This window comes from Sipha flava, unplaced genomic scaffold, assembly GCF_003268045.1.
Source record: "Sipha flava isolate LNK unplaced genomic scaffold, YSA_version1 39_pilon_pilon, whole genome shotgun sequence".
NCBI lineage: Eukaryota > Metazoa > Arthropoda > Insecta > Hemiptera > Aphididae > Sipha > Sipha flava.
In genome coordinates, this window is record NW_020273107.1 from 1204684 (window position 1) to 1222129 (window position 17446).

Genomic DNA, 17446 nt, shown 5'->3' on the forward strand with positions numbered 1-17446 from the left:
ATATATATATATATATATATATATATATATATATATATATATATAAAACACATAATTTGTATCATTGTTATATTATACTAACTACGATAAATAAACCAAAAGGTACACAGAAATTATTCTAATTATTTTATTTCTACTCTACATATTTTCGTTCCTTCAAAAATTGTTAAATACATATATGTACGAGTATATACTTACGAATAGTAATTAGTTGTAATATTTCATACTTACGAGAAAACTTTTATTCATGAATACTTCAGCTTTTTTACGATTTATCAAGGTAATTTTATTCATTAATATAAAAAAAAAATCAAATAAATTATAACTCTAACAATTAATTATTTACAATGTAGCAGAATCAACATATCGGTGTAAGCAAAATAAACTTCACACCACGTTAAATTTTACAATACCTTGAAATATATTCAATGAATTATTTTGCATAAATACCTTTTGTCAATTTTTGTTATAATTTTTTTATTAGATTTCCAGGTGATTATAATAATTGTTATCTAAACTATAATCACCTCAATATTATGATATAATCAACTTACAATTTATTCACGTTATAAAAATTTTAATGCAGAATTATGACCACACAGCATCCTGTTATCAATCAGATATAAATCGAATATCGTATTTTCAATTACGGTTATTGCTTTCGTCAACCATCGATATATAGCTTAGAGCAGCGGTTCCCAACATCGGGTCGCTGTTCGTAAACTAATGACAAGAAAAATATCTTAGTTATCAAAATATAATTTTATATATATATATAAGAATTCAGTTTCACAGTATGATGTTAAAGTATATGGTTATGTTATTAAAGTGTACTAGTTTTTTTTTTTTTTTTTTTTGAGGGTCATCTATCCCAAAGGACATTTACTGGCAGCCTTAGCAATATGGTAGGGAAACACTGGCTATATATATAAGTTAAGTTAGTAACATCGCATTTGGCACTAAAAACTAATTACTAAAACTGTTTGATGACAGAATTAAGTTCATAATAGGTTGTTGCTTACGGATGAAATACATTTATGTTTTACTAATGTTTTAGTTTTAGTAGAACCGCAAACCATGTTTCCAATTTCGTAAAAAAATAAACATTTTCAATTTATTTCAACACAGTAGATCGTCATTAAATATTTAAGTTTGAAATAAACAATCAACTTTTAAAAATCTACAATTTCATATTGTTTTACACTAATGCATTTGATAAGTATGGATTTTTGACTTCCCTCAGTAAGCGTAGAAACTACTTTGTCTTTTGTCTCGAGCTTTTTTCCACACCCTTTCCTCGCAGTATAACGTCTCCATCAGAAATCCATGCATTCGATTATTATTTACGATACGGTAAAACTTTTGTCCCGAGCTAACAAATTCCATTCAATTCGTTCACTCTGCAGATGCGATAATTCGTATTTGATACACAATTTATAGCCGTGAATAACTTACTAAATATATATCCACACGCGCGCATACTAGCACCCTGCACCAATACGAACACACACGCACGTACCCATTCATTCAAACTATTATCATACTTGAGGTCAATACGATATCATCAAACGTTCGGCGGCATGTGGTCGCAACATTATAAAAATATTGTACATTTTATACTGTAATAAATACTTCCTGTTGATTTACTGGATAGTCTGCCACCTGTGTGCGCTCTTGACGTTATCATCGAGCCATCAAACATTATATAATATTGCAGACGTAGGCACCGCGAAAAAAATAATCGACAAACGTTTCAAGAGTACTACTCAAATATGCTTTATTATTTATATTATTACACATCAAATAAAAAAATTTAAAAATTGGAAAACCTCACATAATTGCATGCGTACAGTCAATGCATGCTTAATAGTAAAAATAGAAGTACAAAAGTAATACAATTTTCGATTAATACTGATTATCTGCAGATTATCATTGTATTGTTAATATAATAACTAGAGTTGAATGTTTATTAATGATTTTAAAAAAATATGAAAAAAAATAGTTTGTAATAACACGTATAAAATATTAATTACTACTCGCATCTTTTGGTTCATGAATTTTTATGATTTAACATAATAATCATGGCTTACCTTTGGCTTGTGCAACGTTTTCATTACGGCCGGATTTCCTTTGCTCTGAAATCACGAATTACGTATTATTTTAATTAAGTCTTCGAAATGTATTTTTAATCTTAAAGAATTTAATTAATCATCTACAACTAAATCCTACGTGACGTAGACATTTGCAATGTTCGTGAATTCAGCAATCTAAAATTACCATTAAAAAATTGTACCCCTCATAATTATACATAATAGTTTGTTAAATTAATAATTAACCATTATATTTGTATAAAACTTATCAGAAATTAAACACTTTTAACCAACTCCCAATTTTAATTTATTGAAATATTTTGTTACCTATTTTGAAGTACATAGAATACACTTTGTAATATCGTTATAGTTTAGAATATAAAACTTTTCATTGCTGTATATATTAAGTAAATATTGAGTCCAGAAGCGAATCTGAAGCTCATTTAAGGGGGGAAGTAGGGAATAGGAATACTTATGTGATATATATATATATATATATATATATATATATATATATATAGTACAATAAAGACTGAACCGTAATTTGAGAAATTTAAAAGCCTAATGGAGAATCGCTGCGTAATCCTTTCTATAAATCCGTCACTTATTGTATCTATGAACACAAAACTTCATAATTAGTTATCAAAAAATCTTCATGTTATCCAAACAACAACATTTTTATAATATTTTATAGGCAAAATCTATATTTAATGCACCTGGTATACTAGGTTACAATTAAGTAGAAACATTCTCTAAATTTATAAACAATAACTAAAACAGTACCTTGCTTTATTATATATTTAAATCATAGTATTCAAAGTAAAATATTAATAATAGATAAGTATAATTATGTAATCAATATAATCACTTGGCCGAGAATAGAATATGGCACTTCAATTATATACTTTGATGTATTATATACTGTGATTTACTATGATATTATAAAATATGTAAAATAGTAATTTATAAGTAGATTATTATTTGTAAATATTGTGCGTAATGTGCTCTTCTTTAATGATTGTTTTGCTTTAAAACCATCTCAGAACATATACCAATATTTTTATCTTTATTTCAATACGATATAATACATATAAGTTCAATACTATTCTATATTCATTATTCTTATATCTACTTTAAAATAATAAAATATTTAAAAACACTTAATTTATTAGAAATTCAAAACAATTATTTTTATACGACACGTTAAAATTAAAATATTAAAAAAAAAACTGACATATAATAGTAAGAAAAAGTTTCTGAAAACTAATTTAACAAAAAATACTACCGGAAGGAAATATGACACTATAAGTGCTGATATAAAATCTTCAGAAACCCATTTTCATGCTTAGCATTTTTCAGAGAGCGGATTATTCTTATTTATATTTTTTCAAGTATACATTTTCATTAAATAAAACGATATTAAAAACTTAATAAATATTCTATATAAATATGAAGAAAACTCTCTTCTAATCTTTCTGATAGTTCCTCAATCTAATTCACGATTTTGCAAGTTTATACTTCTCATTACTCAATATTTTATTTATGGATAAATTACATCCTACCTCTTCATAAATCCGCTAAACAATATGATAAATTACAAATCCATAGTTTATTTTCATTTAAAACATAATAATATTTTAATAGTTTAAGATTTTCAATCTTGTCATATATCAGCTTATTTTAAGCCTTTAAATATTATCGTATCTTCCCTGTAGAATTGTTTGTATTAAATCAATCCAAACTCGAAAATAAAACCAAATAATCTCCATCAGTTTCTCGTTACGTCGACATTTTCATGTAATAATTCACTGCTGGACAATGTTACTAGTATTTTCTATCCTCATCTCTATTTATCAATGCATGATTAAGTTCTTGTTTTATTTTATGTTTCACGCGTAATTCCTTTAAATTCAGTTAGTCGATATATATGCATTTCCAGTTTTGAATTATTGTCTACTCCTTTTAATGCAATTATTAATAATATATTATACATATTCGTTTCGACAATCATTACAGATAATACCAATACGCTACCGTACAGCTGCTGTATTTTTATGTGCACCAAAAACAGATTTTACATCATGCATATGAGAGGGCCATCATTTGAATAAAATATTTACTAATTGTATATTAAATTAGTTAAATAAATTCATCATTTAATACATTTTTCTATTCTTTTTGCAGGATTAATTTTTGTAATAATAACTATACGGCAACATTATATACACATATACTAAGTACAATGCATTTATTCATTTATATTCAATAAAATAATTAATCTATTAAAACATGACCAGTAATATATATTTAATATTCGTTAACAAATATATAGATATAGTATAAAAAAAAATCAATTCCTACTTAAAAACATTTCTGGTAATAAAACTAGCTTTAGTATTAATAGTCAATTTTTATATTAAAAATAACTAATCGGTAAAGAGTTAAAGAACATTTAATTATTAAATATTCTTTAGTATACTGTATAAATGTTAAGCTGATCAAATTCCTTGATGTGTCTTTCCACCAAACTTTCACAACTAACAACAATATAGTTTAGTCATGATTCCTTCAAACTGCATTTTCCGTCAGTTTGCTTGATCAAAGCAGACGAATATATCACCATTTCACACGTCACACTAGCATAAGTCACAGACAGAAGGTTTGTATTTTGCATTCAAAATTAATTACATCTACATTCTACAAACAGTCAAATGCATATAAATACAAGCACACGCATATACACATATACATAAATACACACACCCTTGTAATCACGTAATTTATTTGGTACTTAGTTTATTTTTATTCTACAAATCCGAATAAAACTGTTCACCCAAAAAGGGGTGTGTATATTCGCAACACGATTAAGCTGTTTCCGCTTTTCATTTGTACCCCGTTTCCGGAACGCATTTTGTACAAAATAAAATAATTGCGAATATATATTTACAGTGGTTATCTTTATCAGACCACTGCAATAGTCTATAGTATGTAACGTGATGTATAGCTCATTGGTCGTTTGCCAAACCTATTTCATGCAATTTTCATTAACACCTACACTCGATACGCACAATATCTGTTTTATTAATATAAATTATATACTCGTACGATTCGATCAACGTTAAATGATTTAAAATAAAATAAACTATCTGAAGTGTAACGTTAAATACTAATGTAAATTCGTATATGCACGTAGTTATAATTGGTGACGTATTTAAATGAGTTTAACAATTTTTCTATGTATAATAAATATAAATAAATAATAATTATAAGCAATATGCTGAAACGTATTAAAATATATTTAAAAGGCTTCTCTGATCTCAAATTTTAAAACATTTTATCTCCAAATATTTTCAGTAAGTAAAAAAAATTCCCAACTATTCAAACTGTGCATATATTATTTATTCAAATTTTTCCTAGTTTAAAAATATGGTAAACTTTTATACAACATAAAAAAACTTCAAAGAATTGTTCTTGCAATTTAAAATCAAATTATTAAAAGTCAAACACTGGAGCATATATAACAATTACAAATGTCACAGATCAAAGTTGAAAACTCACAAAAAAACGGATTTAGGATTTTATTTAGATAAACCATAAACGTGCATGGAATAAAATATATTTAGAATTTTTATTTTTATTTTCTATTTATTGGTAATTAATGTCCAATGTGCATACAATACAGTAAAATACAGTTATGGTTACAAAACAAGTTTAAAGACAATTCGGATTATTTTTTCATCAAATATGTAACATGTGCATATAATTATAATAATTATATAATTCTAAAGTATTTAAAGAAACCATAACAATTAAATCAGTAATTTTAACGTGGTTAAGTATTCATGGAAAAAATAAAAGTTATTCATAGAATTTTCTGAAATTAATATTCTTTTGATTGGAATAAGAATACGATAATTTTGACAATAAGTAAGTATATAGAACGTTTTTAACATACGAGTATTAGTTTAAGAGACGTTTACTAAGGAATTTTCCTTAGTAATTCATGACAAATAATTAAAGAATAAAGTAATTTATATAACCAAGTCACATTGTGCAATTTTTTCTTTTTCTGAGTTACTCAATGCTACTATCGCTATTTATTTTAGTGAAACTTAAATACTCTTAAAATAAACTCAAACTCTTAAAAATGGATTTTGAATGCGTTTAATTTTATTAACTGATCAAGTTTGTTAAGGATTCCAAATAACCTATCTATATTCCAGTATGAATCGGAGAAGAGTGAAATATAATAATTTAAAGCGATAAGAATTTTTAAATTCTGAACAATTTCTCCTTATGAAACCATTATTTTCTCTCGTGACTTCCCGAGAAGAAGGAAAAATTAAAGTTAACAAATCGTTTTTTTGTTACCAAATTCTTAATTATGGTTTTTAAATGTTTTTTTTATAAGATGGATAATTTTTATTTACTTCAAAAGTGGCAAGACCAGTAAAAGTGACATTGTAATGAAACTAAAGGACATTATTTTGAAGGTGATTAATTTAAATAATTAGTAAGTTTGAAATATAATTTTTAATAAATTTTGTCTGGGTATTTATTGAACACACTTCGTATTGTTTATAAATATAATATTAAATGTGCACTGTCTCATTTAGTTTCCTCCTATATAAATACATACCATGTGTAATATTTTTCATAGAACACAGGCAAATAAAAATTAAAATTAAATATTTCTTGAGATTAACGAAAAAATTTTACTTAAAAAAAACTCCGTGGCTGAAAAAATTTGGAAAACGCCGATGAAGTAAATCATAATATTTTTTAAAAATTTCATTTCACTTTATTTTTTCCCTCAACTCTTCTTATCTTTCTACATTTCCGGCGCAAACACTGTACACACGCCATGAAGCAGCTACGAACAATTAAGTATATTTATATTATACGATGTGTTTTCGATTCATGCTCAACGCAGCGTCCTAGAAGTCATTGTTAAAGGCGTATACAATTAACGTACTATATACAACCAGTGAGTGCTCGCAACGAATGTGCCTGTAGACATACCACTATAGTAATATTATTATAATAACGGCACGTAATATTATTGTTATTATTATTATTACTATTTATTTGCCAATTCCAGTGGCTACGAAAATAATAAATCGGCCATTGACTGATGATGACAAAAGCTTCAGAAACCTGCGTTCGTTGCAAGACTATGTACCTTACATCATAATTGATAACGAAGAGTGACGGACATTTGTTATCTGAAGCAGCTAGAGATCTGACCATTATCGTTATATACTGTAATTTTCTTGTATAAGTAGCTGGTGTATATGGTACGTAGAAATTTAGGTAGGAGAATAAAAATAATTTTATTACAATTTAAACATACTCATTAGAATTTAACTATCCCTAAATTTAACTAGAACATATAAAAAACCGAATAAATAGGAAAATGTACTAGAAAAAACCATGAATGTTAGTCCAAATTATTAAATGTATTTTAAACTTCATTTCAAACAGTAACGACACGAACTCAAAAAATCGGATCAACCCTTCACTGAAATATCTTAAGTATTTTAAGTATTTGCTAGATGATTATTAAGACTAATATGTTTTAAAGTTTTTGTATTTATTTTTTCTTCCTCTAAGATTCAATAAAAATATACTCGCCAAAGTAATTGTATTTATTTATTCATGGTATGGTAAGTTTAACGATATATTTCTCCCACGCTCTCATGAGGAAATCTTCTCATGTCTGATATGTGAAGAATTATTAAAAAACACTGTTACATGGCAGCTATTAAGGCAAACAGGGGAACAGTATTAAGCCGAGAAATAAACCAATAAAAGAGTTACTGCTTTCAAAGTATTATTATTTGCTCTCCATCCAGTACCAGTTAGTTTAACAATGATACTCGTTTTATTTCGGTTGCGTAATTTAGAGTTCTTCTTATTAGGTGAGATCTGCAGGTCAATAGTTGGTCAACATTTAGACCCCTCGATATTTAGATACTATACTTCATTAGACTTGGTTTCCATCAAAGTTGATGTTGAGTTTTTTTACTAACCAATCTGTGAAGCAGGTGGAATATCAATTCAGTTTTGAATGGATTGGGCTTCAGTTTCCACATTTTATAATATTTTAAGAAAGTTTTCCTACACTAGTGTACATACTTAGGTACTTATTATTACAAAATAATAATAATAATAATCATTACACACAAATTTGATGTTAAGTCGGAAGTTAGATACATATTTAATAAAAATTCAAGTGCAACCCTTCTATTATGAAATACTTCCTATATAAATTCCACTTCAAATAATTCCAAATAACAACTGTAATACATGTAAACTGCACACGTTACTTATATATTTAATTGAGCCCAAAAGTCACAACCTATCAATATTTTGAATTTTATTTTCGGGTCATGGAAATTGTATACCATGGCTAATCGTACTACTCAGGAATCTTACTTGTTGCAAATATCTTAGCAAAATACAAAGTTCTAGTAAAATTAGTGATCTGGATTTAATGTATTTTTAGCTCGTAATATAAGATTTAAAGATGCATAGCAAATGTTAACTAATTATTGAGTTATAAAATAAGGACCAGTAGCGGTGCCATAAAAATTTGGTTATTTATTTTAATTTTAAGTGATTCCTCAACATTTTTAATTTTTTATAATACGACTTATATTTATATCGATTTTTGTCTTAAATTAAAATGATTAGAGCTAGGTATAATAATTGATTAACAAAATAACAATTTATTATTTATGAGCATTTCAACTTTAAATAAGGTAAAAACAGAGCAAGATATTTCAATGAAAAACTTTCATCTCTAGTTTATATTATAAAAATCATTGTACTTCAAAATATAAAACAATAAAATTAATTGATATAATTAAATTCCGAAAATTGGTCGAATGAAAAATAATAAAAATATAATGTTTTATCAATACGTAATTGTTAAATTTAAGAAATATTTTTTTCAAATCCCAAGGATCGAATGAAAAAATGAATGCTGTACATTATAAAAATGACTTTAAAGACACATATCATATCCATATTATACGATGAATAAATGGTTTATGAGCATTATAGTGTAATGACAATAACGCGTAGGCGTGGATTTGCCCTAAGTACAAGCTATTTCACTCGCGTGCTATTAATCGGTTGAAAAAACGATTGTAAATATATCGCATAATAATTATTAAGTACTGTAATACGACGTACATACATACATACATACATACAGGTGCATATGTGAGGTAAACACAACACGTATTCATAATAGTATGTTTGTGGAAAAATGTCACTCCTACGGACCTATGGTTGCAATATCTAATGTCGAACCTGGGTGTGGGGTAGTCGTAACGCAGCCTCGTCATTCAACAATTGAATATTATATACACATTTTCACTTTATACCCGAATCTCTATATATAGCACGTATTTCATAACGATCTACTATATTTAAAGAAAGTCAAAAAACCAGTCACATGCTCAAATCTATAACATCACGGAACCTACACGTATAAATTATCATAACTAATAAAAGCATTTATAGTTATTAATACTGGTATTATATATATTGACAAATCCAATGTAAATGTACAGGTATAATTTGATTTTATATTCTAAACAGAGCAGTGATGAATATTGTGGTACTAGAACGTTTTCATTTTTTTTTCTACGAGCGGATTTTCTATAACGGATAGTATAGTTGCACCAAAAATTATCAATTACTTTTTAGATAAAAAAAAATTAAAGACAAGAAGTTTTTTAGAAAGGTCATCATTTTTCTTGAGAAAAAATGAAAAAAAACTTTAAAAAAACATTATTATACTATAATGTTATATATATAATAATATCCTACACAATACAATTTTATTCAATTTAGAGGCAAAAGCTATTTAGAAAAATTATTCATCGAGAGAATTAAATTCCAAATAAAAGTAAGTCTATAAACAAATATCAATTATACAACCATATATACAATATTAAACAGCTAATATATTCTTATTGCGTTTTTTATTACTATATTTAACTATGTAATTAAATTTAAAAATATTAAATTTATCAAAATACATATATGTATACATTTAATACTTAACTAAACGATCATTGTATATTTTAAAATAAGTCTTTCAAATAAGAAAACAGAATTATTATTTATAATTATTGAACGCGTTAAAATAATTCAATTGTTTTACAAAATGTATGAAATTCAGTTTTTAAATGTAAAATTAATATATCTTCTATAAATTATTTAACTTTTAAATAAAATCGAAATAAAATTACATACGTAGTTAATTGCTCGAGTAAAAAATAAATAAAAGCTAAATAGCATTTAATGATGTTTAATATGACAATGAGTTTATCTACATAAGTATTATATATAGCATTAATATTATAAAGTTGAACATTAAGATTAATTTTAAAATTTAAAGTAAATGAAATTATAATTACTAAAATATTTATATGCTATATAGTAATAATTAATATCACTATAAAATTAATGTCGTTTCATTGAACGTGCTTGGGATTTATATAAACGAAATAATATATTATTAAAAACATTATATATATATATATATATACATATACGATATACCTATATATAATTTTGAAGGATATCTATCAAAATTGTATTGCAATAATAAATTATGAAACAATAAATTAAAGATTTAAAATATTAGACGTAAATAACTGATAATTTGGTTCATATAACACAAAATTGTATACAATTTATTTGAATTTAAATCTGACCAATATATATGACTTCTGTTATACAAAATCTTGTCTAATATGCCTAATATGTCTCACATACATGATGTTAGTATAATTCTGTCCAAGTACTAGATTTAATTTAATCTTATAATTCGTTTAATAGTGTTTAAATAAAATAAAAAAAAAAAAAATCGTTTTATTTTAAACTAAAGAGTTAAGTCTTTTATCATTGTCACTTTTTTCTAAAATTAAAAACTTACTAATGCCAATTTTTAAAATAATTAAATGTGACTATATGGAAGTAATTAGTGTCATACATCACACTTTTGAATGTTCAAAAGATTATGGGAGGGAACATAAGTTTGAGTTTTCTCTTTGTCATCTCTGTTAAATATCCAACGCTCACTTAATAAAATCAAATAAAAACAATAAAAATAAATCATATGATAAATAAAGCTACTATTTTCTAAGGCTAAATTGTATTTATTTAGGTTATATATTATGTGTTGTATATATCAAGGGACAAACTATTTCGGCGTCTATTATATTTAATGAAGACCCATAAAACTTAATTCTAAGTAACTTAGTAATTCATAGTTACATATGTATAATACAGCGTATAGAGATAGAACACTAGTCATCAGGTTATAGAACAGTTTAAATTATAATATGATGCCGAAGTCTCGGGTAAAATACGTATAGTCTAAGATTCTCCAATTTAATTTTTAAATATTCCGAGCTTCTTAAAACATCTCAGATCTGTATTAAATTTAATAATTCCATAGGTAATTTAAAAAATGACTAAAAAACACATATTAGCAATTATATTAGATAATCAATTTATCAATGCAAAATTGGTATTTATAGTTAATAACTTTAAAAAATTATGAGACCATGTATAATAGACCACAAATATAAGTAATACATGAATATATCTACTTTATATTGTTGTCCCCTAGATAGTATCGGATAATATGGGACTTTATTTTGTTAAGATTGCCTCACAAAAAATTGATAAAAATCATAACAACAATATAAACAAGATTAAATATTATTACCATTTTCATTAGAAACTTGCATCCCTCCTTCACATTCATCAATTGTAATTTTAATTTATAGTTTATATTTAATTTTCAACCCTAAGCAAATAAAAACTTTCTACTATAGAGAAAATTTTAAGAATAATAAATATTTTTTTAAGAAACTTCAGTTCATAAATTACTCAGATTTAAATAATATAAATTATTAAAATAATATCCGATAAAAAAAAATTATTTCATTGGTATCATAACTATGGCAATACTTAATAATATATTAGAATTTATTATATTTTCTATGGATGTATAAGAACTCAATGAATATTTTAGTATACATATATATATATATATATATATATATTAGTTAAGTTATAATACTTCTGTAACTTTGAATAAAATGTCAGTTCAAGGAATAAAATAACAATTTTAAATAAATATATAAAAAAATATTAACATGGTCATTGACTCCCCTCACTCAATGCGTTATTTTAATTTCAGAATTTCATGAACAATAAAATATATTTCTCGTACTTTTACAACTCGACTTCGTCCTATATAACATTTTCATAGTTAGTTAATTTATTTAAGCAATATAATATTGTATAAATAATTTAAATACGATATAATAAATATATTTGTTAAAGTTTTAAATATATCATTCTTTTGTTAAAAAAAAAATATGGAATGTTTGACTTTAACATATTATTTGTTTTTTTTACTATGATTTTGATTTACATACATGTTATAAATAATATTTTATATAACATAAAATATTATAACAAAATACATTTAAAAATATCATTATTTAATACCACATTTATTTATATTCCATCTAAGCACAATTTCAAGCATAAAATACATAACTCATAAAATTGAAATCTATATATAACACATAAAATCACACTTATAAATGTATTTATTATTTAGAATAACTCGCTTGCACCATCATACATTGCATACATATGCATATAAATGTGGGTATGTATATGTGTTTTTTGTGTTTGATTTTTATTTATTTTAATACTTTTGTTCTATGTGTGTAATATAAATAAATTTAGCATGAAATTCATATAACCGAACTAAAATTATACTGCAGTACATATTCTAGTTATTCTTCAACTTGCATTCTCGATAAATTAGATGATTTTAACTATTGTTAAAATGATCTCTCATTAATTAATAAGTAAATTATCTTCTTATTCCAAACCCTCCTGTTATTAACCGGCAGCAGTGAATACGAAAATAAATAATTCACCGGTAATAAGAAATATCAAAGTCAATGAAATTAATACAAAATATATATTATCAACTCAAACTTCACACAACCACAGTGCTTGAATACTTCAAATTATATATTTTCATTGATTAACTTGAGATTCTAACATAAAATTAAAAAGAAAGTAATCAAATGCAAGATTTTACCAGTTAGGACCCATTTAAAATCAAAACTTTCACTATAAAATTAACTTTACATTTATAACACATTTATAACTTCACACTTAAATTTATTTAAGTCAATTTTAAGACTAATTTGGATATATGGTACCCGATCTTGGGGTTGAACCGAATCAACCCAATTGAAAACAATTAAGTATTTTCGAACAATGTCCTGACGCCAAATTACTCCTGTCCTTTGGTTTGTTTTATACCACACTTTCTACAAGGACCTTGATTTTGTAAATGTTGACAATTAATTAAATCTCATTTCATAAAACTCCAGTCCAGGACCACTCAAATCCATTAATCTAATGCCAATTCTCACGATACCTGACAACTGCCCTCACTGTTTAAAAAATCGTGTATTGTGTCTGAATATTTTACAATTCTTCTAGATCATGTTCAATGAATCATTAAAATTTACTCAAAAATTGATCCTGTCACTGATTGTCCTTCTTTCCCATCGTTATCTAAGACTTTATTTATTTATATTCAACTTATTAAGTATTCATTTATACAGACTGCAACAATTAAATTTAAAATATTATATTTAGGTTACATTTAAGTAATCGTTACTTATAAAAAAAATATTGAAATTTTTACTTAATAACAGGAACATACTATGTTAGTTTTAACTTGTACATTTATTATTTAAGAATTATTATTTTAATTCTCTATTTCTAGTTACGAGTTTATTTTTTCATTCTTTTATTTGCAAACCACTTAGGCCAAGTCACGAAGGAATGTTTTTCCAGACAGAATTATGATAACTGTAAAAATAATGAACGTATATCTATGACACGAGATTCTTAATTATATAATCACATAAGATAAGTGCAGGAATTTATAAGTTAAAAATAAATAACTTTTATAATTCCATGTATAAAAAAGGTTTTGAAAAACTCAAATATGTGGAGTTAAAAAAAAACTTATAAAATTTCAAATTCCATAGTTGTATAATCATAATATGTATTACATACTATTTTAAAACGAATGAACATATACTCGAAAGTCTAGCATTTTATTACCTAAGCTCTAACATTTTTATAATAAAACACAAATTGCTTACAATAAATAAAATAGTATGGATTATTTATACTTAGTTACATATACGTATTTGATATTTAGAGACGTTTAGTTAAAAATTAACACGCAAATACTAAATTACATATTACTCGTATATATATTACACACTTAATTATTTTTTTCGTGTAGTTATTTAACAAGTGTTTTTATTTTAAACTTCAAATAAAATTCTAATACTAATTTATTTTGTTTTTTGAATTGTGGAGATTTATTATTCTTTAAGTTTTAATAATAACTCAAAAAAGTATAAAAAAAATGTGTTATTTTAAAGTTTATAAGAAAATATTTTCTCTAAATATTATAACAATTAAACAAAACCATGTAATCAAATTAAAGTTTTTTAAAGTTTATAATTTATAAAATATTACTTTCCTCTCATTAAAATAACTATCTTATAATTTAGGGAATATACTACGTAATCTTGTTATATTTTAAATATTAGTAAAATAGATAAATATCCTATTGTTAAAATATATTAAATGATTACGTAAGCTGTCTAATAAAAAATTACAGGTATTTTTTATGTTCTAATTAAATTTAAAAATACTTGTAAAAACTTTTTGTTAATTATAAAAATAATGAAGCATCACATATTTCATTACGTTATTACGTTACAACCACTCATAATTAAATATCAACCACTCACGGTATGAATAAATGATAATGTATTTTGTTTGTTTTTGACAAAAATTAGTTTTAGACAGAAAACATAAGAAATAATTTACTAACGTATTCTATTATATTAATATAAGTTGGTGAATCATAAACACTTAACTAACAGTAATCTAGTATGAAATTTAATATTTTAATAAGTTTAATATTAAGTTAGATATTATAATGTACACACCCATAAAATACATATTTAGTATAAATAAATATGCTTGAATAAAAAAAATTTAAAGTGTAACTTAGTCTTACGTAGCATACATAGATACTTTGCAATGTATTACATTTGCAGCCCCTTTTCATTAAATAACATAATTTTTTAATATTTAGTTTTTACTTTTTAAGAACAGACAATAATATGAAAAGTCGATCGAAAAATATTAACAACGTGGAAAATAACACACCTATACATTATTGTATATATTTATATAATATAGGTACGTATTGGTATTTGGTAAGCATGTATATTATATAAATAAAAGATCGGAGCACTCGTAAACCAAACAACACAATGTAATGAATGCTTGTATTTACAGTTAAAAATACCATGGGTATTATTCAATAGGACTCGACATTTTGTTAGGGATGAAAAATGGGGTCGTTTGTTTAAAAAAATGTTTGCTCCATAATTCTTGTGAAATACTCACTATTTGTTTTTTGTAAACCAACAAATAAAAAACATAAGCCATACTCATTTATAAAGAACATGGAGTACCTACTCGTGATTGGTGGAATATGTAATGTTAAAATTAAATAGAATATCAAATATAATTAGTTTTAAATAGTTGAACGTCGTAGATAACCGTTATTACTATCTTCTATATAATATATAAAAATTCAGTCATTATCATTTTTAAAACTTATTTTATGAATACAATCGAAAAAAAATTAACACACATCCTATTGTCCAGATTTTTCTTCAATCATACATTAAAAATTATACATCGCTTGTCTGTAAATTGTTAAGCTTGATTTGACATTAATATCCTAAAGAAATGATCATATAATTAAAAATGGTTCACTCATTCAAATTCAATTTTTGATATTTTTTTGCAATATCAGTAATTTTTACTATGAAGTTTGAAACGAGTTACGCATAGATAAACCAAAGTAATTACAAATGTATTAAATTAACATATTACATTATATTATATTATTTTGAATAATTTAATTATTTTACTACTCATATATAGGTACAAGGATTTAGTATTGGTGAAAATATAATAAAGACTAAGATAATAATTAATACTATGTTCCGTTTGAGAAAAATAACAAATGTTAGATATCAAACTATTTCGCATGTCTAAGGGTTGAAAAAATATTAAAGAAGACTTATCAATAATAAGCGTATGTACCTAAGCCTATCATTCATGATTTTATCAAATTTAATGTCTGACAATACCTAAAACGTCTAAAAGTTAGTCTGAAACGTGTTCGTTCTTTTTTCATTAAGAATATCATTACTACTAATTATGAAATATTGTCCGTTGTGTACGTTTGTACGGAGGTAGAGACACATTCATATCTCCATTTATATTGTTTTCTGCATAAGTATATGAAGATAATCTTTTACTGTTTGTTATAACAATTTTGTAATATAATTATTCACGTGGACATCATTATATAGTATAGTTATTACTACGTCGTAATGTACAATTTACATGCATTTACACATAACGACGTAATTACATTAAATTTTATAAATTAATTAATTATACTGCGTATGAAACGGGTAAATTTGGTTTTCGATATACTCATATTATTGAGAATTTAGATATATCAAATATTTGGTCGGTAAAAGACGGAGCGTGTTTCAAACTTACGAATCCGAGTGGTTTACATAAATTTTGTTTAAGTAAAAAAAATAAAAAAAAAAAAATCTTTTCAACGGTACGCAAGAAACTTTTTTTTTACGGCTGTACTTAAAATACACGATGAAAAGCATATTTTCATCATAGAGAGGTAGGTATATATATACATAAGATCAATTTCTCCTTTTCATATTTATATTTACATATGTTTTATGACTACCTATTTATCCATAATAATTCGTTCTTTACAGCTCATGAAAGCGGTTCCCGCTCGAAGTACACACCGATAAATACGATTGCGACGCGTGCTGTCGCGTTGAATACTTTTTAACGGGTCTGTGCAGAGCAGACTGCGATAATACGCTTTAAAAAAGTCTTAACAACTTTATAACGTTTCAAAAGTCGAGTGTTTACACGTATAAATATATACACTACGCGTATACGCATCGATCGTGTTTCGTTTATCTCTGCGCGAGTGCGTGACAATACTACTACGTACAGGCGTCATGGGGCACACGTAAAACATAGAAAAATAACCACGTTAAATCTAATATTAGAACCTACGGAGTATTTGTACCACCACCATCAAATAAAAAACAACAAAACGCCCATCTAGTCTCGAA

The 17446-nt window shown here is 25.1% G+C and overlaps 1 protein-coding gene across 1 annotated transcript in view; it reads right to left on the reverse strand.

Annotated features, from left to right (window-relative positions):
• LOC112688551 overlaps positions 1–17446 on the reverse strand; it is a 176598-nt gene that overhangs the window by 156279 nt on the left and 2873 nt on the right. The window contains exon 2 of the mRNA XM_025561807.1: positions 2091–2135. Coding sequence (XP_025417592.1) covers positions 2091–2135 — 45 coding nt within the window. The remainder of the gene's footprint in view (positions 1–2090; positions 2136–17446) is intronic.